This window comes from Limulus polyphemus, unplaced genomic scaffold (genome assembly GCF_000517525.1).
Source record: "Limulus polyphemus unplaced genomic scaffold, Limulus_polyphemus-2.1.2 Scaffold120, whole genome shotgun sequence".
Classification (NCBI taxonomy): Eukaryota; Metazoa; Arthropoda; class Merostomata; order Xiphosura; family Limulidae; genus Limulus; species Limulus polyphemus.
The window spans coordinates 548594-576437 of NW_013665730.1; the positions used below are offsets into that span (position 1 = coordinate 548594).

The 27844-nt window shown below is 35.0% G+C and overlaps 1 protein-coding gene across 3 annotated transcripts in view; it reads right to left on the reverse strand.

Moving 5' to 3' along the window:
- The window catches only part of LOC106472387 (leucine-rich repeat and WD repeat-containing protein 1-like), a 51586-nt gene that overhangs the window by 13536 nt on the left and 10206 nt on the right, over positions 1–27844 (reverse strand). For all 3 annotated transcript variants that reach the window (XM_022401790.1, XM_022401793.1, XM_022401797.1), the window contains exons 3-7: positions 18886–19002; positions 6017–6169; positions 3629–4069; positions 3306–3423; positions 1347–1453 (exon numbers count right to left, since the gene is read on the reverse strand). In XM_022401790.1, coding sequence (XP_022257498.1) covers positions 1347–1453; positions 3306–3423; positions 3629–4069; positions 6017–6169; positions 18886–19002 — 936 coding nt within the window. The remainder of the gene's footprint in view (positions 1–1346; positions 1454–3305; positions 3424–3628; positions 4070–6016; positions 6170–18885; positions 19003–27844) is intronic.

A 27844-nucleotide genomic window follows, 5' to 3' on the forward strand; every position in this document is an offset into this window, starting at 1 on the left:
TCATACTAAGAGCTGCTCAACAATAACATACGGTAAATCTACATTTTTATTCTAGAATTTATGTCACAATTTGAAATGTGAATCTTAACAATTTAGTGTAGAATTTCCTGCTTGCAAAATAAAATTTTGTATCAACATTATTCATGTCTGTTATCTCATCATTTCAAAAGTGAATGCACACCTTTTCAAATGCAGTACAGGAAGTGGCTGCCGTAAACGGGAGACAGAAGAAACCTCGGACAGACACCACGTTTCGCAATATAAATAAGATTATTGCATTGATAGAAAACTGATCAGTTATTGGCTGGGGACTTAACTGGGTTGCTGTGTTGATCTCAGGAAACCTAAAAAAAACCTTTCATGACCAATTGCATGCTAATATATACTGATGATGCACACTTCACCATTTCTAGAAGTGCCAACATGTGCAACTGCATGATCTGGACAGAAACTAATCCACGTGTAACATTTCCTACACACCTCCATGTTGTTAATGTGATATATGGTGTGGTTTCATAGCTTTGTTATTAAACAATACTTTTTAGAAGAACCATCACCAAATGGACTGCACAGTCAATGCTTCATGGAATTATGCAATGCTCAAACTAAGGTGATTTCCATGTTGTAACAATAAAATGCGAGAAACACTAGTTTTCATGCAGGATAGTAGCCCTCCTCAAACTGGCAAGCAGATGAAATACATCTTGTGAGAGTACTTTCAGGACAGATTAATTTCATGTGATTGATCAGACATCAGGTCATAGTGGTGCCCCTGGTGGCAAAATGAGACAACTCTGGCATTTGCATGTTATTCTTAACACCCTTGTGTAATTTCATCTCCTATGCCATATCGTTAGTAATATAAGATGTGTTGAACTGCAAAACTAGACTTGTTGTGCAGGGCCATAATATGGTATTGTTTGTCTATAAAAGCTTGAATTTGAGCGTGTTACTGCAACAGTACGATAAGCATTAAATTATATTACCTCTAAAAACAACTTTTTCTGTATATTACAGCAAATCTCATGAATAGCTTGGGTGACCTTAAAGTCTGAAAATTCTCATCCCTAAAGTAACTTCAAGAGCCTGAAGCACACCTATATATCCTAACTATTTCTTTTTAAATGGATGTCATTATCAAGTATCAAATATACTTGACTGAATTTCTTTAGAGGCACTAAGAGTTAACAAAACATTTTGCATGAGTTCAAAAATAGCAAACATTATAACAATGCTACAGAAATAACAAGTTAATGGTACCATTATGGTATTCTAGCAGTACTATTAACTTATCATTGATGTTTCAATTTATTTTCTAAACCATCACAGAAGTAATCATATCTCACCTCTAGTGGATTTATATGTTTATAACGCTTAATCACACGTCCAGATTCACAGTCAATTAGGCATACCAAATTTCCACCACAAGTAGCCACTGTATTGGTCAGGCTACCTAATTATAGAAATAAATGCTCATATACAAAAAAACAACAAAAAAACATGCTTTTTGAGATGTTTAATAAAGTTAAAGACATTGATTTACGCATGTTCCATACATCTTTTCTCTCTTTTATTGGATACAATAGATTCATTAACAAATATCTTTACAGAGTTATCTACTATTATGTTGCACACAGTGCAAAAAAATTCTTTTGACCTCAACAACACCTTGACAAAAACAAGCAAGTGCAATACTTTTTATTCAAAAGTTAACTTAAAATATTATATTCACCATTTGAGTTTTATATACGAGAAGTAAATAACATCTAATTCCTTTATAGGTAGGCTTAGTATTATAATTATATGATATTTCTGTGTCATTACAGCAATCTTAACCTTATGAACCCAGGCACTCTCTTTAAATTCCTTTCTACACATTAAAAAGTGTTACTCAGTTGCATTCAAAATTTAATTAAACCAATTTATTATCAATGTATTTTAATGAAATTATTATTACCAAGTACGCTATAGTATAAAGTTTTATATTATCTTAGTTTTTATTCCTTTATTTCAAAAGAAACATAAAAAGCAATAACAAAAACTTTCTCATTTTGTTGTCGCAAAGGATAAGTAGCCACTCAACTGTAATCCTATACAGTTATGTCTAGACACTAATATATATTTATGTGCCCTACTGACGCACGTGTTTAAAATTTCTTTGGCTCAATGTAGTAGAAACAAGTAAAATATTCTGTCAGTAGCTGATGTGTGCCACACCCACCTTCTATACTTAGCCTTTAGCTTTGTGTAGTAAGTACATATAGATTGTACACATGTTTATAATTGTTAGAAAGAACTCATTTTATACTTTTATCCAACAACAGTTATTTTGAAATTGGCACCAAGTTGTCATCATTGGATGATGCAACTACTTGTACTATTGTTGGCAGATGTTTCGTACCTAAATATGTTAGTTAGTAAGACAGTAAAATTGTACTTAGGTTTCACTTTTACATTTTAGTTAATTATACATTATCTATGTTTTGAAATTCATATCTCAAAAGGTTTAATAAATTGTTAAATATATTTTTATGTAACCTTCGCTCCACAAGTTTTAGAACACAAAGCATGTACAAATCAATTCTGCCAGAGGCTAAAGTCTCTCTGCCGTTCATACCATTCTATCGACTACAGGTACCCATTTACATGTGTGCACATAAATAATTAACAGTAAATCACAGTAAAGAAAAAGAAAATATTAAAATTAAACTATCAGTGAAAAGGTTAAAACATGAAATTACACATATAAAACAAAAGATATTTTAAGGCTATTCTACGAATGTAAGTACATATTTCCATTTCTTAATTTGAAATATTTCATCAAACTGTACATTGATGACAATAGCTAGAGTTAGTGATATAGTAGAGAAAATGAAAAATTAAATAAATAATTACATTTTAAACCTTTTGATATTCATGTAGGAGTTTCTAGAGATTATGCAAATGAAATGTGAATACTGTATGATAATGAATAGTATTTTTATACTCAACATGAAAATCACCTTGCAGGTGAACTTTTCAGAGTCTGAGTGCAAATAACTAAATTAAATAACGAAAACAGTAGAAAAAATCAAAATTAAATGTTTTATTTTTCAGAAACTACATATTTTTAGGAAAGTTCTTGTCAAATTTCAACTAATTTTATCCACTAGTTTTATTTTTGAAATAAAATATAACAATGTTTGATCTTCACAATATAAGGACCCAGTGACCATAGGGTTAAGTACCTTGAACAAGTAAACCAATTCTTGATATCATAAATAAAAGCATTTTAATGCATTATTTATGTACCTTTGTAAACTAACCTTTGTTAAACACATCAGGCTCAAAAGCTGATCTCCAAACTTGTGTCTCAGAATCCTCTGGATCATTGTTTCTTGAGTGACACCTCAAGAATATATGGGGTGCAAAATTTGAAGGTAGCTGGTGCAAAAACAAATAATTAGCTTCCAAAAATTACTCCCTAATATTAAATTGTCTAAAGAAAATTTCTACACATATTATATGTCAAGAATATAAATACTAAACAAATAGTATAAAGAATGTTAAATAAATAATTTATCATTACAGAACTAATGTGCTACAAATCACAAAATAAACAAAATATATTTCATATAAAAATTGTTACCCGACAACGTTTCTTTTTCTCTGCAGTTTCAGATGTACCATCCCTTTGTTTTTGAGGTGAATATTGTGGTTCCTGTTCATATAAGTTGTATTTTTGTGAGGATTTTACTTTTTCTAACAACAAAACAGACTGTTTTTCTGGGGTTGTTTTGTGCTTAGCTAGTTTGTAAGACTCTTTTTCATGGGAATGAACTTTTATTTTCTTCTGAGGAGAGGCAGTGACAGCTTTAGGTGTTTGCTCAACATTACTGATAGACTCTTTCTCAGGAGAACTGGGGAAAATCCTTTTTTTAACAGGGGATCTTGAAGTTTTTACAGATAATAAGGTTGTCTCTGAATGGCTAGAACTACCTGCTTGTACACGTTGTCCCTTGGAAGGGGTTACTTTTTTCTTACTTTTTTCTCTAGCAGTAAGAATCAAAGCTGTGGCAATTGATTCAACCTGAAAAAATAATAATTTTTAGACTTTCTATTATTAAAGTAAAAAAAAATGAAAAGTAATTACAGAAAGCACATAGAGACAGTAAAAGAAAAACAGATACTTAGAGAAGTATAAATAAAACCATAGATAAATTCAGTTTCCTTCAATGTGATTTCACTATTATTTATTCCAGGAATCAGAACAACATAGCTGTAATAAATACTCCTAAAAATTTGTAATATGGGTGAGTAATTACATAGGAAAAAAAACTAAGAAGAGAATTTGCCATATTGTTTTATGCATAATTAAACAAAAGTGTTATGAACTCCTATTTATTTTTCATTCTTCTAAAAAAGCTGTAACATACTGTCTGTCCCAAAATGTTGTCAAGAAATTTTATGATTACTTTGTTCATGAATAAGTTCAACATTTTTTCTAATTTTCTAATGTCTTCAAGATATTATCTGTATTTATGTTTTATCCTAAAAGTGAGGTGAACAGAGACAAAAACACCAAGAGAGGTTTTATAGTTATTTTTAAACAATGAGGACATCACATATTGAATACTGTTGTTCCAATAGCTAAACTTTAAAATTTTGCTAAATTAAATTCTGAAGAACTGCAAGACACTAGTTATATACAAAGTTTGACTTTTACTTTTCATGTCAAAAGTAGTGTTTTCTATTAGCATAAAATTAAAAGTATTAGGTTGTCAAGAAATGAATGTAGGTTTTTAGACGAAAAAACCCATACAACTTATATATCAAAACAAAACATTTATTAAATAAAATAGTCTTTATTCTTATTAATGATGCTTTTCCATCTAACAATCAGGTTGTTAATGGCCTGATTAAAGAAATCACTTGGCTTTGAAGCAAAAAAAATGTTTATGTCCTCTTTATCACCTTCCACATTAAGATGGTGTTGCAGTGAATGATAAAGATGGTGCCGTACCTGGAGAATATGGTGGGTGGGGAAGAACTTCCCAACCCAACTCCATAATCTTGTGTTGCATCAAATGTGCCACATGTGGACATGCATTGGCGTAGAGAAGAACACCTTTCCGATTGACGAGTGAAGGACGTTTCTGATGAAGGGCTTGATTTAAACATTCTAGTTTCTGACTACTGATCTCTGCATTGACATTTTGCTGTAGATTGAGGAGTTTGAAATGAATTACTCCTTTGATGTCCCACAAAATGCAAAGCATCACTTTCTGAGGTTGGAAGTGGTTTTTGTCTAGAACTGAGCCATTGTTTTTGGCATTTAATATTCGCATGGAGAATCCATTTATCATCACCGGTGACAATTCTATCTAAAAATGGTTCATGCACTTTACGTGTCAGAAGAGACGAAGTAACATTCACACATTGGAAACGATGATTATTGGAGTGTTCGTGAGGCACCCAAACACCTTCTTTTTGGATTTTCCCATATTCCTTAGATGTTTATTTATTGCTTCATGAGAGACGTGCAATTTCAGGGCCATTTCATGAGTGTGTGTGTTGCCTTGGGTTAGACTTAACAAGCATCTTCAGAGCATCAATATCAATTCCAACGTGACGACCCCTGCTGTCACAGTTTTTAAGGCTAAAGTCACCTGAACGAAATTTGCTGAACCATCGTTGACACTTACGATTGTTCAAAAATTTCCATAAACTTCTTTGTTATTCTTTGTAGCTACAGAAGCATTGTTTCCCTTCTTGTGTTCAAACAGCATTACATGCTGAATGTGTGTTTCGTCGTGTGCCATCACTACAAGGGATTAGAGTATACTAAACTTTAAACATTATATAGGTAACACTAACGTGACGTTTAAGCAGTTCATTTAACTATTATACGTGATGTACGTTTTTTTGGGGATGGTTAATAAAATTGTTCCAAAATGCGAATAATTTCTTGACGACTTAATATATTTCCAAAAAACATTTAATATGCTATTGAAATTTGTTTTTGTAGACTGCTTACCTTGTACCTTTTAAACTTTTCTGGAGCCTCATAACAATGAATTGGAGTTCGTCGAAGCTGACGTACCATTTGTTTTAAAAGATCTTGAACATCTTCTTCAGAACATTCAGAATTTATCTGATTAGCAAAGTATTCCTCCCATACCCTAATCACCTACATATGTAAAAAAAGTTGTTTAAATTTAGTAACAATGTGTAAAAGGAAAACCATTTTACTGTTACAGTTTACTACCTTGTATACACTAAAATAATTATAGCTTTTGTCAAGGGAAGATGATTTCTTAATGTTCAAAAGAAACTTGTTTCAAATGTAATGAATTATTCAAACTTTTGTTACTTTTACATAAAGGTACCTATAATACAGCATATATCAATCTATTGGAATTATTATTTCCAGTCCTCATAAAGTATACATTAATGTGTCATACTGAAATAAAACTGAAATGAACATTATGAAATACAATGCTACGTATAAAAAAATAAACATGAGAACATTTAAAACTTACTGTGAGTGCCTTATTACATGCAATATCAGTCATGCATATCTTATAATAGACTAGGGATTTGGATATTTTTGGATCAGATAGTGGATGCTGTCATATATATTGAAAATAAACTGCAGGTAAGTTATAATCATTAAATTAAGAGTAATATGTGTGTGTATGCATGGGAAGCTTTTTAAACTTCACAAAACTATGCAAAAATGAAATTAGGAGTGTGAAAGTATGACAATATCATCATGTGTTAAAGGGAGAGATGGGTATAGACCAATGTTTCTTAACCTTTTTTTTGTTCAAAACCCCTCTACACAGACTTCAATTTCCACAGCACCCCTAACATTTTATAGCCAAGTTAACAGTGGCTTAGCTATAGGGGGTCATAGAAAAAACAATATTTTGCTAAACTGTGGGACACCCCAGTTGAAAAACACTAGTGTAGACAGTACTAGGCATTGCTTAATAAAAGGCATTTGGAGAATGGATTTATCATCTCTTAGGGCCCCTTCTCAGACAGCATTACTTATATTGTAAGGTTTTGTATATAAATCTCATCATTTGTTTATAGACACTTAGAACACCGGTACTGTCACTCTGTTGAGTTTAATACTTTCTCCCAATACCTAGGTTTTGAAAGTGTTGTTAGATCTGGTGTATTTTACTAACTGAGTCTATCAGTGTGTCATTTTCAATCAGACATTTCAGCTCAAAGCATCTTTCATACCAGAAGTGTTTGATGAGCATCACATGTTGTGGAACAGGTTTAACTCTCTCACTACATGCTCAGTCAATTTGACCGAGTTCGTAACTCCAAACTGACCTTTAGAGTTTCCATACTATAACTTTTAATATGTTTTGTGTATCTTCATGAAATTTTGCAATCTTTCAATAATATTTCAATAAACAAGAATTTTTAATGAACTATTTTTACTAAAGATTTCTCCATAAATATATGGAGTTATAGTGTTGGCTGCTCTAAGTGCAAAATTATTTTCATGTTAAGATTAAAAATACTTTTCACTTAATGTAAGAAAACATGAATGAGATGATGCTGGGAAGGAGTCAAGGTGGAATAGGCCAGCTTGATCAAATGTCGGACCCAATTGGTCAGGGTAGCCGGGAAAAAATCACAGGAAGAGGAAGGGTTCCTAGGGATAAAAAAACAGAAACAAGGACCCCGGAAGGAAGCCATGCAAGCAATAGAACAATGGAGGGCACAGACAGGACAGAGGAGTCTATCCTGATCAGGATGAGGATAGGGATGAGATATAGAGGATAGGCAGATAGGGGAAAAAGGAGACTTAGCTTATTGAGCCACAGAGGTCTTGGGAATGAAAACATGGTCCAGATAAAGGATTAGGTAAGAGGAATGATACACGGTCCTGGTAACAATAAGGCCAAAAATATCCGACCTATGATGTACGCAGGCCAAGAGGAGGAGGAAATACACTTTCAAAGAAAGGTGAAACAGGGAACACATAGACAGAGGATCGAATGGAGGTAAAGTGAGTGGAAGAAGGACCATATCAATGTCCCAGTCTGGGAGCAACTGACACCTTGGTGGTTGATGGAGCCGGAATAAATAAATCAACATAGAAAGGTCAGGGAAAGGACACCCTATGGAAGTGGGAAAAAAGGGAAGGTATGGGATAACGCCACCTGAAACCTCGAAATTGAGGAGATCGAAGAACTCTTCTAAAAGAGCCATGTGAGAAACTTGGAGATACAGGCAGCCATTGGGTGAGAAGCCTAGAAACCTTGAGTCAATGCCCAGGAGTGATAAATGCTCCTTTGCGTTAATAGACAGCCAAAGAAGAAGGGTGATTGGAACAGGCTAAATGTGAAGCTACTCTGTGAGAGAAACTGGAACTCCTTGCTAAGGACTTGACAAAAGCTAGGTGTGAAGACAGAGGATGGATGGTACGGGATGGAGCACTGGTGATTGGAGTTGATGGAGCAGGTCGGGACTGAAGGGAAGAGGATAGAACCACCTGCAGTTGGAGCAATCGAGGAAACCAAGGTTGAGCAGGCCAGTAAGAAGCAACCAGAAGGACTGTGCATGAAGTGGCATAGATGAGGGAGACCTTCTGAAGAAGTAAATGGATGGGAGGGTAAGCATAAAGGAACAGATAACATCAATTCTGGCTAAAGGCATCGACAGCCAAGGCTCAAGGATTGGGAACTAGGGTCTAGGTCCCAAAACCGAGGTAATTTGTGATTGAGAACAGTGGCAAAGGCATCAATATGGGGCATACCCAGATGCAGACAGAGCCACTGAAAAATGGGAAATACGATTAGTTAGGAGATGGAAAGCACCCAGTATATGACACACCATCAAATGATTGTGATGCTTGTGGGTCCAAAAAAGAAGATACATAGTGTAAAAACCTAGAGATCTGGACCTGATACCACTTGGTGATTTTTGGAATGGATCATAACCAGCTGGTGGCTGGCAAGAGAAAGGAATTGATCCAAAGCCTGATGAACAGCCAGGAGTTTGAAAAGAGAACTCTCATCCATACACCAATGACCCTAAACCTCTTGGTGATCCACCCAGGCACCCCATCCCTAAAGAGATGAATCCGTGAACAGATGTAAATCTGGCTGCAGAGAAGTTAGCGGGACCTCTGCCAATGTGTAGGCTCTATTCAACCAAGTAATGGAGATCATCTACAAGGGATGAGGGAAGGGATATAGAAATATCCAAGGAATCTCAGTGAGGATCCATTGATCATGAAGAACCCACTGAAGTAACTGCATATGAGCCCTGCCCAGAGGTATGAGAGTGGTCATGGAGGAACACATCCCAAAAAAGCAATAGAACCTCACGAGCTGTAAGTGAGGGGACCGACAAGGCTTTCTGAATGGCTCATTCCATAGAATGGGGCTGGAAAGGAGAAGGTTGGGTCTGACTGAGATGAGTGTTGAAGAAAACACCCATATGGATATGGTATTGGGGAGGACAAAGGAAAGACTTCTCCTATTTGACCAACCAGCCCACCCATGCAGCTTCAGCCAGGAGCTGACGAGTGGGACAGGTTAATTTCCATTCAGAATGAGCAAGAAGAAGCCAGTCGTCCAAATAAACAGAGAAGCACAACCCCATGGAATGAATATGTTGAGCAAAGAAACAGACCACATGACAAAACACACATGGTGCAGAAGCTAGGTCAAAAGGTAAAGTGTGAAAATGGTATACAACCCCCAAATTGACAAACCGAAGATATGGACAGGAACATTCCACCACAGGAATGTGTAGGTAAGTATTGGAAATGTCCACCTTGGTCATCCAAAGACCTGGAGAAAATGCCCACCAAAGAGAAAGGTATGTCTCCATGGTAAAGAAAGGAGTGTGAACATACTGAATGAGACAGGATACCAGTTACCAGTCTTCTTAGGAACCACAAAGAGGCAGGAGTGAAACCCCTGTGAACTGGTTCGAAAGCCTGTTGTGCAATGAGGTCCTGACCACCTCTGACAAATGCTGAAGTGTCGAGGATTCCCAAAGAGAAGGGAATGGGAACACCGCATAATAGAGGAAGGGAGAGAAAAGGTATAACAAATCCCTTCAATAGCACCTTGTGAACCCAGAAATCGATGAGAAAAGGTACCCACAGATGAATGATATTCAACAGGGAAGTCCCCAATGTACCCAAACAGACCACATGGTCACTGGTACTGCTGTTGGCGGATCATAAGTCATCGAATAAATCATCAAACCATGGCACCATGGGAGGGTGGGACAGGAAGAGGTTGTGAAGGGGAAGGTCAGGGGACTGGAATTGGTGCTGCGCTTAACCTCAACTGAGACAAATGAGTGACCAAGTTAGTAAGGGTTGAATGTCAATGGGCTGAGGCCTCCTGGGACTCAGGAACTGAATCAAACTCATAACAATGCAAAAACAGTGCCATACAGGAATCCCTCAGATAAGGAGCCTGGAGATGGGTCTGCGCCAAAACTGCATCATGGCCCAAGAGATCCCAACAACAAACAAACTATGTTTGAAGCACGAGAGCTGAAGACAAGAGAGGAGCCAACGTAGAAGTAAGGATGAAGAGGATTTCAGCAGAAAACCCCATCAGGAGGTGAAGGGAAGAAAAGTACATGAACAGGGTCATGAGGGTAAGACAAAGGCGAGAAAATGGGCTTGGGTAAGTTGGACAGGGCAGAGTGATCCTAAGTCTGTGGGGGACGAGCCATACTAACGTCCTCCCTCAGTTGAGAGACAGTTTGATCCGCATGAACCTGAACTGAGAGACTAAATAGGGTCAGAAAGTTTCATGTAAGAGGGAAGGTCTAGGGCCATAGGAAGCAGATGTAAGAGACAAAACATCATGTACCTGAGAAATAATGTCTGAAAAGATCGATGATGGACGAGCTGAACGGGAAGGCACGGCAAACTCCGGGTGAGGAAACAAATGATTAAACTCATCAACAGCCTGGCCCAATCCAAAAGGCTCAGGAGGAAGTGGGGCAGAACAGGCAATAGAAGTTGGCTCATACACCACCAAATCTCCTGGCAAATGAGCAACAATGTATCCCCCAATGGGTTGCTCATGCCTGTGGCTGAAAATATGGAATCAGACACTGGCGAAGTACCCGAATTCAGAATTCATAAGTGGAAAACAATGCCAAGGAAAATTATGTTATCAAGGGTGCAAGTACATGTGGTAGTTACTGAGCATGGAGGTTGTGTCACTCTCCCACTGGTGGAGGGCTTTTGTCACATGAGATGTCACCATGCTCCAGTGCAGTTCACTTTAAACACATCAATTTAGGTGGAAGTTACTTCAAGGCTAGAAAAGGTAGCATTTCTGTGTAAGAGAAGAGTTATTGTCACGGAAGAACTGTTTAGAAAACACTTCACAGAAATACTTAACAGAAGTGCATCAAAAATATTAATATTTCAATAAAATAATTAGTATCTCCTTTTCACAAAGATGACATTATGCAATTCAGGTATCTATAAGTTTCACATTAGAAATAAACTCTACTTTCTTTCTAAGTGCTGATCTTGATAGAACCACAGTTTTAGGTAGTTTTTTGTAGAAGTCTTCCTTACAGATCCTAAAGCAAGACTGATGGAAATCTTTTTTATTTATTTTTTTAGTGATACTTATTCCTCTAACGGTACCACCATTTCTGTTTCCATGGGGGATGGAATCTTAGGTGATTTTTATTTTTAATTTTTCTGTTGAAACTAATAATATATAATGCTAAGTAACAGGATTATATTACAATATTAAACTAAATAAATGCTTTACTGAATATTAACAATATTTTGTGTTCATATTTAGTAAAGCATATATTGAAAGTTGGAAAAAACAATATTAAATCAAATGTTTAAAATCTTTCCTACCAGTCAACTTTGTGATGACATTAATGACTGGCAAATAACATTAATCAACCACATGCAGATGAAAGTGTTCTGTCATTAACATAAATAAGAAACAAGGGAATACTTTTCAAGCATATGACAATAAAAATTATTTGTAGCATACCTCAAATACACATAAAGGTAATACAAGTTGGCAATTATACATATATTTGTGTATGTGTTAAAGATTTTCCTACTTTTCAAAATTGAAATACTAAAAATAGTAGTGGATTAACTACAGCTGACAAGATAGATAACTAAAGATTTTGAGAGTTAAGTAGTCCAGTACATATACTTTGAGAAAATGTCACTAAAATTTGAGCATTGTAAAGATAACAACATGCTTGAGCCACTAATAATATGTATAATATTCTTAATATTTTTAAGATCAGTCCTTTACAGATAACACTACAAGTTATTTTTTCCTTAACTGATATACAAGGGTATTTCAGATGTTTACTGACAGGCAAATAATTCATAAAAATGGAAATGTATAGGAAAATATTTGTTAGTGGTGCGAAATGAAGTATTGTGCACCTACTCTGTGACAATGACACTCGAGTCATTGAAGCTCATGTCCTTCAAAGGTTTTATTAATATGCATCATGCACACAAAATGTCAAAAGCAAAGATGTAGACAATAACTTCTCAACAAACATAACACCAACATCCAATTCACGTTTCAGATAAATGAAAACCACAAACTACCTTTCCTTGATATACTAATTTGCTGACATGAATACCATTTATCCATGTAAGTCTACAGGAAACCTACCCATACTACACCAGTACCTCAACATAAATCCTCACAAAACCAACTACACTCATCAATACTTCCATGTCAGGTCCAACCATCTTAATTTCCAAGAGAACTTATAATAAGAAACTTCAAGAATGGATCTGAGAAAATTTGTAACTCATTCCCATCTATAAATCCTTACAAGCATATGGCTACCACAAACAGTTCATTTAACAAGACCTGAAGGAAAAGAAATATATCTCAGGTAATATATGACATGCAAATATTCAACATCTTTCTCCTATTTGTAAGAAAACAAGATACAGGATCAAAGGAACTGTAAACCATTTAATGTCAGAGTAACATTGAAAACTAGCAAATCTCTCAGACTTATCTGTTAAACAACCCCCAAAATATGAAAATAGGTGGTGAATAGTATTAACTGTGTTGTGGAGAATCTTACATTAGTAAAAACAGGTAAAAACTATCCAATAAAAAATGTATCCATAAAAAACAGCCACTCCTAAGCATTGTTTCAAAACAGAACACAAGATTTAATGGGAGAGATACAAAAGTTTAGACAGAGAACAACAGTGGAAACTCAAGAAAATTAAACTCTTAAAAACAAAAAAATGTGAAAGGCCACGTGTCTACAAGCAGAATTGGAATACATCTATAAAAGAATAAAAAAGGTTTAACACACCAGCAAACTAAACAACTCTCCTCCAGGACCACACTCCACAATACTATGAAAAACCAGCAAAACCAAGGAGCTATCATCCAGAACCACTCTCCACAGAACAAGAAAGCCCATAATAAGAAAGTTAACATTTTTTTACACTAAAAATATATTTCTGGTTGGTACTCACTTCTTCACACACAAAGCTATCTTGATCTTCTTTCTGCCCCATAAGCATTGCTAAACAATTTTAATGTTCAGTGCACCAGTCTATATACCCCATAAATTTCACACAACTTTTGAACATGTATATAAAATGTGACCACCCTCCACAAATAATATTGTGCCACCTATATTGACACAGCAAGCTCCCTCTGATTTTCCCACTCAATCTTCACTTTCAAGAATTGGCAAAATCGAAAATGAATAACACCGGCAGTGGAGAGGAAAGGTAGGAGGTAATTACCAATCGGAAACACGTTTTCAGTGTAAGAAAATCTTAACTTCCAATACGGTCTTACCTCCTCAATACCTGTAACTCAATCCACCATAAATGCAGGGAAAACACATCCTGCACAAGGAATTATGAGGAGATGGAACATTTATCAAAAGTAGGAATAGTGCATGTACATCTTGTTGTTGGTATTATGAGGCAGACAATATCTGCTAAACTCAACCTTAGGATCAGGAAAGGAAATCTCCTGCAACCAGAATTAATGAGAAGAGGGGCCTCTACTTTGAGGGTTGTCAGGTCCATGCCTTTCAAGGCCAAATTGGCCTTTTTGAAAGCTTGTTGGCCTTCAAAATTCTTGCATGCAGACCAAATGCTATTTGGCCTTATTTTTGGCTGTTTTGAAAGTAAAATCAAAGTAATGTAATAAATAAAGAAAAATGCTAACTGGAAAATTTTGTTATAAACAAGTAGCTTCTACTTATTGTACTGCATCACATTTTACTTGTATTTACTTGTATTACCAACGCGCCTATGTGTCACAGTTGTATGGTACTCATTCAAAATAAGTCTTAGTTAAACGTGCACATGCCCCAAATGTTTGTTGGATAGTTGACTAAGCTTAAATAATTAGCAGCATGTTAGTAGCTAGTTAGCAGTTTTACAATAGTGACTCAGTCTTAATCACCCTGCACATTTACATGTACTTTGTGAACTAACATCCTGTGATGCAGTGTTATGATATCAAAATATTTTAGAATATCTAAGCATGAAGTAAATATTAAATGGGGAAATGGAAAACCTCCTATAAAGATGGAAGAAAATATAACAAAGAATGGGAAGAAGAGTTTAAGCGATCAACACATAGAGGTGATGCGCATTACCAGAATAAAGACAATGAAAAGAAGTAATTTAGTTTTGCATGAAAAAAGTTCTAAACTCGTGAAGAATTTGGATTTGATACCAAATCTGAAGATTCAATCTTATTTTGAAAAATCAAATGTTAGCTCATTGTTAAAAGAATTTGAAATCAAGTACAGTGTATCTTTAGCATGTCATTGTAGCATACGTTCAGTGGACCACCAGTCAGATATAATAAGAGTATAGCAAGAATAGTTTCCTTGAAAACCTAACATTGCATTGTACAAAATGTTTTGCACTCATAAAAAATGTGGTTGCCATGGCATTATATGAAGATTTAATTAATGAGTTAAGAGAAGTTAAATTTTCGTTGTTGACAGATGAGTCAACAGATGTATCTACCAGCAAACTACTATGTCCTTGTGTTAAATTATTTTCCTCCAAAGACAATACTAAGAAAATATAATTTTTGGCCTTACTGTAGGTTACATCGGCAACTGGTGAAAATTTATTTTGGGTAATATCAAATTTTATGACACAAATCAATGTTGATTAGGCAAACTGCATAGGTTTCTCAACTGAAGGGGCAAATAATGTCTGTGGTGCCCATAATTCCATGCTTTCATGATTGAGACAGGTATCTCCCAATGTTATTTTTATCAAATGCACATGTCATAGCCTGGCATTATCTGCTGAACATGCATTAAAATGTTACCTTTAAAAATCTAAAGTACCTATTAGTGGAAATAGCACGATGTTTTAAATGTAGTGCTTTTAGACAAGATGAGTTTCAGAAAATGTTCAAAGTTATGAACAATGAGTACACTGAACCATTAAAGTTTATTACACCTAGTACCACAAGATGGCTGTAGAAGGGAAAGTGTATTTATTCAATACTTATTCAGTGGAATGATCATCAAGCATATTTTTCAGTGATAAATGATAAAGACAGAAATTACCATGCTAGACTTGTTAATGAAATGCTTTCTGAGTGTACTAATTTTCTATACCTAACCTCTGTATTGTCAATCATTCAAGTCTTTGAAAAAGTAAATGCAGCCTTTCTAGCTTCAAATGCCAATCCTTTCAAGGTCTTTGATGATCTCTGTCAACTGCATTATTCACTTTTAGCAAGAATCCATGAAGAAAATTTTTCAAAATCAAAGTTGCTGTTTTCAGAAAAGATTTGTTTGAAGTCGAGTTTGAGAGAACTGAGTAGTTCATCTCATTTAAAGAGTGAAGAAATACAAGTTATAAGACTGAGGTGTAAAGATTTTTTAGTTGAAGTCAATGCACAATTAGAAAAAAGGCTTTAGTGAAAATATGGACACCATTATAAGTATAAACAATTCTTCTCCTAGAGAATAATTAAGACAAGTAAGAAAAGAGTTCAGTGACTTCCCATCATATTTTTATTTTGATTGTGATAAAGTAGAATCCCAATATAGGAAACTTTTAATGGTTGATTGGAAGGAAGAGTTCATTAATAAAAAGATCCAAAATGATCCTGTAGCATATTAGTATTTAGGTAAAAAAAGGAAAGTTTGGTTTGGTTTGTTTTTGAATTTCGCACAAAGCTACACAAGGACTATCTGCACCAGCCGTTCCTAATTTAGCAGTGGAAAACTAGAGGAAAATAAAATATTCATCACCACCCACCACCAACTCTTGGACTACTCTTTTACCAATGAATAGTGAGATTTACTATCACATTGTAATGCCCCCATGGCTGAAAGGCAAGCATGTTTGGTGGGACAGGGATTTGAACCCATGACCCACAGATTGCGAGTCAAGAGTTTTAACCACTTGGCCATGGCAAGCCTAAAAGGAAAGAAAAAGTATATACAGTATTGAATTATAATTTGGCCTTCTTCTGAGAGGTGTTTGGCATTTTTGTATGAAATCAACCTGGCAACACTTCAGTGAGTACACTCAACTGTGAGTATAGGGCAGTGTCATCCTGAAACCGAAATTACAAGGAGGATCCTTTATAGGCTGGTCCTGCTCCAACCAACATTCTGTCTACCTGGAAATAAGCATCCAGAGGAAAAGAAAGGAGGGAATCCAGCTTTGCCCTCTTCTCATTGAGTGGATAAATGTGTGGGAGTGTTGTAAGGTACATTTCTACTTCATACTCAAGAGGAAGCCTCCTTGGTCCACCACCACAGTGACTGGCAAGTGGTAAGGACTCCAATGCTCCACTTCAAGAAAAAAGGGGAGGAAGTAAATGCAGAGGAATGACACATAGGAGAAAGTACAATGGGTGTCCACAATTCCTTATTTTGAAGAGCAGACCATCCCAGATTTCTGCATTCAAAGAGTCAGCAGAGATGGGCAGAAATCCCCTTTTGCTTTACTCATGATGGTCCACCATTGAGTTAAATTTACAGATATCTAGAGAAACATTAGTATATACCATTAGCCATGCCACTAGTAGTCTTGCAGAATACTCCATCTCTACAATGAGCATTATAGCTCCACCAGTATACAGTGCGGTTTGAGTGAAAGCATACCTGACCAGGCAACTCTCACCACAGAATGGAATCCTATTAGTAGCAGTAAAAGAGCATCCATGAAAATGAAATGTTGTAAAAAGACATACCCAAATCAATAGCAAACAGATATGTGTAGAAACACCACAGGAGGGAGATAAAATTCACCTGGGAAAGATACAGCCAAATATTGCAGATAATGAGCAACAAAGGAATAGTGAATAGTCCACATTCTGGCCTGAATGATTTCTTCCAACAGACAGCAAAGACGAGCAGCTAAAGACATGGTGATATGACAAATTTGATGAGAAGAAACTTCGAGAATAACAAATGTTAAAAAAAAATGAAACAATTGAATGCAAACACATTAAAATAAAACTTTGAAAAAGGTATTGAAATGTCAATGATGTACAATCGCAAATGGTAGCCACATGTGAAAAAAAAACACATCTAAACAATGCTGTGCCATATGAGAAGGTGATTGAATGAGAAAATCAGAGGAAGCTAGCTGTGCCAATATATGTGTGGCACAATACTATTGGTGGAGGGTGGTCACATGCTATATACATGTTCAAAAGTGGTGCAAAATGTGAGATATATGGACTGGTGCAATGAGCATTAAAATTTCTTACCAATGCTTAGGGAGCAGAAATAAGTTTGAGACAACTTTGTATGAAACGAGGTAAGACAACATACAAAACAACTCTCCACATCTTGGCACAAAGACAAGGAAGGACTGGCCCATAAAAAAGCAATCTTCATGCAGTATTTTCTACAAATATAAACTCTACATATAAGCTAACTTTTTTAAATCTTATACTTAGAAGACAAATGACTGTATAATGTCCTCCTTACTCGTATGACTGAAGACATGCTATTCCATAAAAATGAAAAAAATGACTGAATATTCAAAAATAAATATCATGAGATTTGAAGAAGACTTTTTGTACAGCAGAAGTATGCTTATAGCAGTAACTTATTAAAATGCAAGAAATAACAGAAAATTATAGTCTAAGGAAATCTGAGTTTGTATTAAACCCATAAGTTGGTCAGAGATTTAAGTCCATACAATTTGTAAGATTAAGATTTTAAAATATAATTTAAATGAGCTTAATCAAAAATTATTCCACAAACTTGGAAAAATTAAATAAAGTGAAAACTTCAAATAAACACACAACTGCAAGACTGCTAAAAGTTATTGTTTTATTAACTTTTGTTAAATTTTAGTATCTGTAGCTGTTCTGCATTTTTTGGTAATAGAAACTTCATGCCTAACATCATCAAATTTATTTCAAGAATACCTGCTAAAACTAACACATAATTTCATAGAATATTTGTACAAAAGACAAATTTTCATCAAATATTAAAAAATATCCTTTGTACAACAGTTTAAAAGTTTTTTAAATGAAATTCATGTAAAAATCAACAACCGTCACAATTCATACTTTGGCCTTCAAATACATTAGAAAAAAATCTTAAATTTTAAAATTTCTGAAGTTTAACACCTTCTTTAGAACATTTTAAAAAGTCTATGTCTTTCCAAAAACAAATGTGAAGGATGCAACTGCATAGATATTTCAGGTCAAAACAAGTGTTCAAAGAAAAAAGAAATTAACTATAAAAGAAGTTTTATACTATATATCAATCTTTTCATGTTCACTTTTTGAAATCTTCTAATTACTTCCTACCAAAAGCTCCAATATAATCAAAATGTATTAAAACTCTCACCAACAAAATTTCACTCTAAAGCTCAAGTCATTAGTAACTACTCACTTGTGGCCATAATCTCTCCTCTACTTTTACATCCAATTCCCATAACTTAGAGCAGTCCTTTCCATCCAGATATACTAAAGTTGGCAGTTGAGCAACAGCAATATACCTGTCAGCATTCTGAAAGAACATTTTTTAGAAATATGTACAAAAAATTCTGAACAAAAAAATGTATTGATATCAGTACTGTAAACATTCTTACAGTATAATTAACTTGGTTTAATATATAAAAAAATTTGCTTTCCACAATATTTGTAAAGCTATGCGAAAATGCATTTTGTGGTTTCTTGGGTTAGTGTCCCAGTTTACCAAAGGTCATGGAAAGGAAAACCTAATTTACTCTAAAGAACTCCAACAAATCAAAACGTTATCAAGTGTAACATATTTGAAACGTAAAGTGCATATAAGAAGAATTTTTATATGCACATTTCCTCTGTGAAAATCTGTGATAAGGTGTGCACAGTGTATTGTTAGCTGAACATTGTATGGCCCATTTCACAGATATCTTTAGTTGCTCATCATAAAACAATATGGAAGTGGTATTTAGAGAGATATCATAGATATTAATAGCCTGTGTCTAGTAGTGTTTTCTATAAAAGCTGTTTGCTCTCTCTAAATAGAGCAGCATAGAAGAGAATGAACCTCTAATTGTAAGAGCAAGTTTCTACTTGTATTTAATGCTTACATTCATTGTCAATTATTACGCTCTTCATTGCCTGACTACTATTTAAGCTACATTTAAAATTTGCTTGATGTACAAATATTCAAATACGTAAGCACAACAGTAACATTACTTTTTTTTTACGTGAAAGTTAAAGATATGATTGATATAGAGGATTAGAAATAAACTTAAACAGCCAGCAAATAACGTTTCATTATGATCAATGTGTGTATATACACACATATATATTTGGTTACTTATGTAAACAACCAATTTTATGTAGTTGCTGCATTTTGCAAATTGTTGTCCAATGTTCAATATACATGTCACTTGATTGTAAAAATATGCATGCCTTTAAATTGTTTGATTATATTGAAAAGTTTAAAATAACCATAAGACTCCAGTCATGGTCTGACATTAATATAAATGTGAAAGAAAGCATTCAGAAGTTGTCAGACAAGAAAAACCACATTACAAAAAATAATAAACGGTAATGAAAATGTGAACTTCAGAAATGCTACTTCCCTCCCTTTACCACAAGAGCTAGAATACCACATTGAAGATAACAGAGAAACCAGTACAGACCAATTACAAAAAATGAGCTCCTTTCTGGAATAATGACAGAAAGGGATACCTCAGAGGGTATGACTTCCACAAAGAAAAAGTTTGCCTAGTGGAGTAGCACCCAGTGGGAGACCACATCCTTTTCAAGCAGGGAATACTCTTTGCTCAATTTGCTGTTATTGACTTATATAGTAGTAACTTCTATTATACAGAGAGTAGAGCAGAGGAAATCTTAAAAATTCAGTGCCAGTGCTGACATGTCACCAAGGTGGTTAGAATGGTAGAATGTGTAGTGTGGCTAGGGCTTAAGATTGTTCTGTCTTGGTGAAATACTTACAAAAGATAGATACTGTAGCAGCAGTTGGAAGGAGGAGGAACCCTCACCTGTGCCCTGAATCAAATCAAAGTCCCTTCTGGCCAAACATATCCACCAGGAGCTGCTTCAGAAATACTGTAATGGGGTGTCCTGTATTACACTTCCAGGTAACACCCCAGCTCTACATCTCAAACGAGGGTTGGACCAAACCAGTTTCTTACCATGGGGAAGGTACCACTTGCAGAGGAAAATCTCCATATCAACATCCCCAGTGGCTTTGGACTGAGGATGTAAGGGTTCTCCCATGCTCTGCTAGAAGAATGGGGGGAATATGCATTAGGGAAACACTGAAGAGTGAGCATGGACCACTGTCATCAGACACAATCATTTGGAATTGGATTCCAACCAAAACAGAGGAATGGGTTACTACAACTAAAGACAGCAATCATGAGTCAGGTGTAAGGGAAGGACTATACCTGGTGGTGGTTTTTTTTGTTTAAAAGATGTAGAAACAGCCATGCCAATTGTATAGATATACTGCCTAGGAAGTCTTGCAAAAAATGCCATCTCAATGGTGGACACTGAACAGGGACGGATAGGTTTAAAGCTTTTCATTCTTCCTCACTCTATGCAGCTTTTAGGTAAGCATTCACTGTAAATCAACACCAGCCACTCAGCAGTATCTGATGGCACTAAACATAAAGAATGTAGTGATTAGTTCCTCATGTTATGTTCAATCTGATTTGTATTGTCTCCTCCTCTTTTTTGTAATAATTTTGTAATGTGTTGGAATGTGCACAAGAATAATGGTATACACATGGAAGTGCCATGAAACATGTGAATAACATGGAGATGATTGGAAACTCACCCACTAGAGACTCAGGGGAGACTGGAAATTGGTAACTGAAGGGAAGCAAAATCAAAGGCACATGAAACAACCCAATGATGTAAGTAATGGGAAATGAATGTATGGTCTCCACAAAAGACTGGTGATGAAAAGAAGCAAGAAAAGCTGTGAAATGTCAAATCTGGTGAAAGCAGATGTAAAAAAAGCATATGGTAAGATTCATCCAAAGAAGAATATATGAGATGGATGAGCTGGTGAATCCAACCAGTGAAAGTAGACGAGGACAAGTCCTGAGAGGAGGTCTGCCACGGTAAAAACAGGTGATGGCAGTTTCTGAAAAGCAGGCAGTCTAAGGAAGATAGGAACAAACAGACCATACAGGACAGAAAAGATGAATATGATCGAGGTCATACAACAAGGAAATAGAGGGGGGGAAGAGAGATAGGAGAAAACAACTGATCACCCTCCCGTATAGCCCAAGTCTTCGGAAGAAAGGAAAAGTATGAAAACAACATGAAAGCAGGAGGTGTTTGTGTTGTGAATGTCTGATTGATAACAACCACAAGCAAGGAGAAGGCGAAATTTGTCTTAAGAGACAAATTAAACAAGGAACATGAAGCCAACAGTTTAGCTCTTTGACTATGACTTGAGTGCATTGCACCCAGCCTGTAACCACCAAAGTAACCATGAGAGTAGTCATACTATAACTTTTGATAATGTACTTATATCTTACAAAATTTCACAGATTATCAGTAAACATTACAAGGCTTTCATACACAAAATATCAGTTTTTTTTTATTAAGTATTAAGATTTTTTAAATTAAAGATTTGCTCATGATATTTTCTTTTGGAATGTTGACCATCCAACATGGAAAGTAATATTGATTTTACAATTAAAAATACTTTTCTTCATCTGAAAATTGTCAAAGTACATTTGTGTAACCTCTATAATCTCCTAATAATTTCTAGATAACAAGCAAACGTTTTTTTATAGAAAAACTTTATATTTCATTTGTTATTTTCTCTACCTTAATTCTATATGAGGTTGGTCAATTAGACTGACCTCGTAAACACCATAAAAAATTAGGAAATAAATCTAAATTATACTTTTTTGTTCTAAAATGACTGCAAATTGTAACAGGATACCACAAATGTTTAATCTAAAAAATTGCTTAAATTTTGTTACAGTATACATCTATTTATATCTATTAATTTTTTGTTTTGTTGACCTTTGAATCGTCTCTGACTAATAACATCACTACACAAGTAGTATATCATGCAGCACATATGCAGCTCACATTACCTTACTGAATAGCATAAAACAGGTCTTAGTACTAGCATACTAGTATTTTGTAAAATATAATCACATTTTGGTTGCCATAAATTGCAGTGCCATTCAATAGATGACACAGGAGTTTTGGTTACATATATAGATACTGACGTACATGCTACGTCCATTATAGTAAGATTTACAAATTAAATTTCTATTTATTTCTTAAAACATAAAACAGTAAATAAAAAATATATAGAAAAACAATGATCTCTACTACTTATGATGTTACAAAGTTTTCTGTACTTATGTGTTGTACTTGCTAAGCCTCATTGAATTTTTTGTAGGTATTATATATGAATTTTGAAATTAAAAAAATTATACAATCCTACACTGATACCACAAAATTCTACTGTAATTGATCAAGCTTCTTAACTAAGCTCTATTTGGGTCTAAAAAATTTCATTTCTCATCATCATATCGCCTTGACACCATCCTTCAAGGGTGCAGTGGTAATGATAGCTTTATTTTACGAAGACTAGCAGAATTACTTAGTTAAAAATAAATGTTTGTATTGATTATAAATGTGTAATTGGGAGAAGTGGGCAAAGCCACTGTGGTGTATTCACTAAATATAATGATATCTCAGCAAATAGAAAAGGTGAGAGATTCTTATAATATATTCTAGCCTGTCAATATCAGTAATTTGAGTATCTAAATTTGTAAGAAACTATTGACATTGTACTGTGCACATCATAAAATATAATGTGATCAAAACAGGAGACAACATAACACGACACATAAAAATCAATATTTTGCTACTTTTTTTATAGTTACTTTCAAATTAAGAAACTAACTAATGTATAACACTAAACTTTGAATTATAAACTACAGTTTGACATAAAATTTATTGACATACATTCATAAAATAGTAGTTTAATAAAATGTTGAATGTAAGTCTACAAACGTGATGATGCCCTCTGACCCCTACCCATATGGAAAGGGTTAAGGGGGGGGGGGTACATATAAGAGCCCAAACAACCACAAAAAGATCCCAAATGGGAATAGCGACTAGAAGAGGGGTTTATGGATTAAAAAAAAGACCCTGAAGAAGTCTATGAACAAAAGGAAGGCAGACATAGAGAAAGAGATTAGAACAATCCAGGCTCACTACATTAACAACCAGATCAACTGAATTCAAGACTGGTGAGCAAAACAAGAGAAGCATGAAACTGAGGTAAGTCGCAAAAGCATCAATCACTGGGGACCCAAAATGGGAGGAAACCCACTGGAAGACCAGAGGGAGCAAGGACCACTGCATGAGATGGATCCTGTCCAGTTGAAAAAAAGCAATCTACCACAAAATTTAAAACTCCTGGGACATGATGACATAGGCCTAATAAAGAGTGAGAAAAGAGGCACCAAGAGCAGTTGATGTGAGAAATGATCATACAATTATCTAAGTGAATCAACACAAGATGGCCTGACAACAGTGATTAAGAAATTGACAAGCCTGATAAGTCTCCAACATCTCATGAAATATGATATGGAGAGAACATTCCTCTGGAGAGAGAGTGGAGGAGTCAAGAAATACCCCACCCAGAAAGAGAAGTATCAGTGTAAAGATGCAAGTTGGGTGGGTGAGGAGTGGAATACCTCAGGTTATGTTGGAATGATCAAACCACCATGGCAGAGAGAGATGTAGACAGGAAGGTAGAAACATATGGATAGGAAAAGAGGATCACAGGACATGTTCCACTGAACCCCTAAAGCCTTTTGAAGGGGGCGCACGTGCACATGAATGAGAGGGATAAAAGCTAATAGAGAACCAATAGTCCCCAAAAGTGAGAGAGTCTCTCATGCTGGAAGAAAAGAAGAAAGAAGTGTCTTAGACACCAAGATCATTACAGTGGATACATGCAATGGAAAGAATTGGGCCCACCCCTCAAGGAAAACTCTCAGGTAGACAAGTTATTGAGTGGGAGCCAAAATAGACCAGCCAGCTCAGGCATGAGGTCTCCTGATGAAAAATGGAGGTAACACTTGTTTAATCCTGTCAAGATGGGACCAGAAGGCCAGCCCTCTGAAAGGGAAATGGTGAACAGAGAGAACTGGAGGAAAAATAGGAGAGAAATTAGCCCAACATGACTCTCAAGGCTGGGTAGCAAACAGAGGTACCCATGGATAGTAAGTCAGTAAATTAAGGAAACAAAAAATTGCTGGAGAGCAGCCTTAGTCCAGGATTTCAACGAGTCTGAAATACCACAAAAGATATGGTCTGTATGAAAAGGGGTGAAGCAAAGGTCAGGATATAAGAAATGATGAGGACACCCAAAAGGTACACAATCCAACAGAGCAGATCCCAAAAACAAGGTCAAAATATAGAGTAGAGGAAGAAATAGAAGCCAAAGTGGCAAACAGCGATGAAAAATTGTTCCCACCTAAACCATCAGGGTTGTGATGAAGAGCTGCAGCGAGGAGGTGAAGGATTGAGATAAATCCGAGGAATATGGTAAAGAAGGACAAAGACAATCAGATAGTTGGAAAGAAAAAGACAGAAGGAGAAAGAGGAGCACCCCACCAGACAGAAAGGGCATAAGAGACTTTGGTTCAAGAAAGGTAAAAAGGCCATGACCAGAGACCATAGCATAGAAGACAAGTAGGACAAGAAAGATGAGAAACAACAGAAGGAGGATCACAAAGGAAAAACCACCAGTCGTTATGATATACAGTTAAAAAGAGACAGAATAAGACATACCTGATTTAGGATTGCAGTGAAAAGAACAAAAGGGGCAACTGTTTCTCATCAGGAAAAGAAAAACTAGAAGCAAAGGTTGGAGGTGGAAGAGTGGGCCAATCATCTACAGGTGAGGCATACACCACAAAAGGCAATGAAACCGAATGATTAGGGACCTGAACTGGAAAAGTAGGCAGAAGGGAATCAACCATTTGCTGAACAACAGTGAAAATATCATTAGTTAACTTGTTGCTACACCACAGTTCAACACAGCTCCATAAGATTGTAGTAATTAAAGTTATCCATGGCAAAAATAGTACTTCAAGGAGTGAAATTTGAGAGCTGTTCCATGCAAGCATGTGGCCCCACTAAGAGAACTATAAGGATAACAATTTGAACTTCAGTTCCACAAACAGATAAGGTGTCTCCAATTGCCATTAGGAGAGTTGGAGAAAAATGTCTGAAAAGGAATATCTGAGTCTTGGGGTACATATTTGGAATATATTGTTGAAAGTTGTTTAAAGTAAAAACAAGGTGGCTAGAGAAAATGAAGTTACAATCAGGTGGATGGAACAAAAGTAATGTAGCACTAAATAAAGAAAGGCAGGAGGTCAAAAACACTGGAAACTCAAAAAGCACATGAAAAAACACATCTGAACACAGACATTGCTAAGGAAAAAAAGCACCTATGACTATATGCTAGTGCTCATGTGGATTATATGCATGTAGGTTATGTCACCCTTCTACACACCCTTGATGTAGAGCTACCGCATTATGACATAAACATCATTGGGTGATACAATACACATACACATGTAGGGGTGGGTGTTTGTTCAAGGCTTGTGGCAGGTGAAAAACTCCACAGCTGTTGCACGTAAGTTTACAGTTCTTGGTGGTGCAGAGAGGTAAAAAGTGTTTCTGAATTATTATCATAAGATGCCTAAAGTCATTGTTGTATTTGCAACTGCCTCATTTTGTTTTTGTAAACTTCATATCCTGGTGTCACCAGAGTTTATAAGTTGAGGTGCTCCTTATTTTACATAGAGAAGTACAATAATTTACTGTAAGTAGCCTGCTCAGGTGTGCAGTTTATAATCTTCATTTTAAAGACAAGGTATTTCATCTAAAGAACATTATGTCACTACATGAGAGCTGTGAAAATAACTTAGGCTATGTCAACATATAAATGTCAATAGATAATAGGGTTAAATAAATATTAAAAATGTTCTAGAATATGTTTATCAATACTCAAGTTTTTCAAACTCGTGTGTTTATATATATATATATATACACATACATATACACACACACACAGACATTCAATCACTTTGCTCTTTCATTATGGTTATTTCTATTAACACTGACATAATACTTTTATCTTTCTTATTAACTTAAATTCCTGCTTGAAATACATTTAGTCTTTCAAATAAAAACAGTTTAATAAGTCTGATTTACAATATCTATACTGTGTATTCATACTTGGTTATTAAAGTTACTTTAAAGCAAAAAAATGGACCCTTCCACAGAATGCAAATTAATAATAATTCAAATCTAATTTCATTGCTATATACAAGTAGTTATTAAAAATACAGTTATGAAAGGTTTTTTAAAACAACGACTTTTTTTTTTAACACCAATCACCTATTTCTTTAAAATTTTTAAAAGAAATGCCTGAAAAAAGCATTTCACATTGATATTTGAACTTTGGTAAAAAATGTTTTTGTTTCCACAGAAGATCTGTTACAAAAACAAAGTAACAGCCTTTAGGAAAACTTGCTATTCAAAAAAAGCATACATAAAACTCTAGCACTTACTACAGAACAATTTTACTTTTATGAGGAAAATTTAATGTAACTTAAATATTGTCAGGCATTTTTCTAATGGATGTATTATTTTTACTTTAAACCTTGATAATGTACTCATTAATTCTGATGATGTTTTTTGGACATAATTATTAATTTGTGACATATAATTGCAAAGTATATTGCAACTCATGTGCACACAATATTATGAATAACTTCTGAACATACATTGCATTGTGCATAAAATTAAAGTTTTTATAAATATGAAAGCCACATAATCATTAATAGATTTGAGTCAACATGACTATTAATTAAATTTGCAATTATTAAAATAAAAATGACCTTAGATTCGTTATCCATCATTTTACCTTACTACAAGTAACACCTCTTAAGAGTTGGAATATTATTAATTATAATTAGATATAATTAATAAAATCTGAAGATGATTGCTGAAACTGTGACTGATGGCTGACAAATTAAATGAAACAACGTGGAGGAAAGAATCTTGCTCATTATTAATATACAATTAACTTCCTTTATCCAATCAACTTTATCAACATATTTGATGACGAGGAACCCACTTTGAGACTAATAATGCTTGGAGACGGTTTGAATGGGTAATGAAGAAAAACATTAATAAAAGTTTAACATAACAGCAAATATACAACATTTTGACATATGATACTTAATGTTTTTCTTCCAGGAGGGGCAAACAATAACTGCTTTATTATCAGCTTTTGTATTGAAGTAACAGTAGATAGTTTT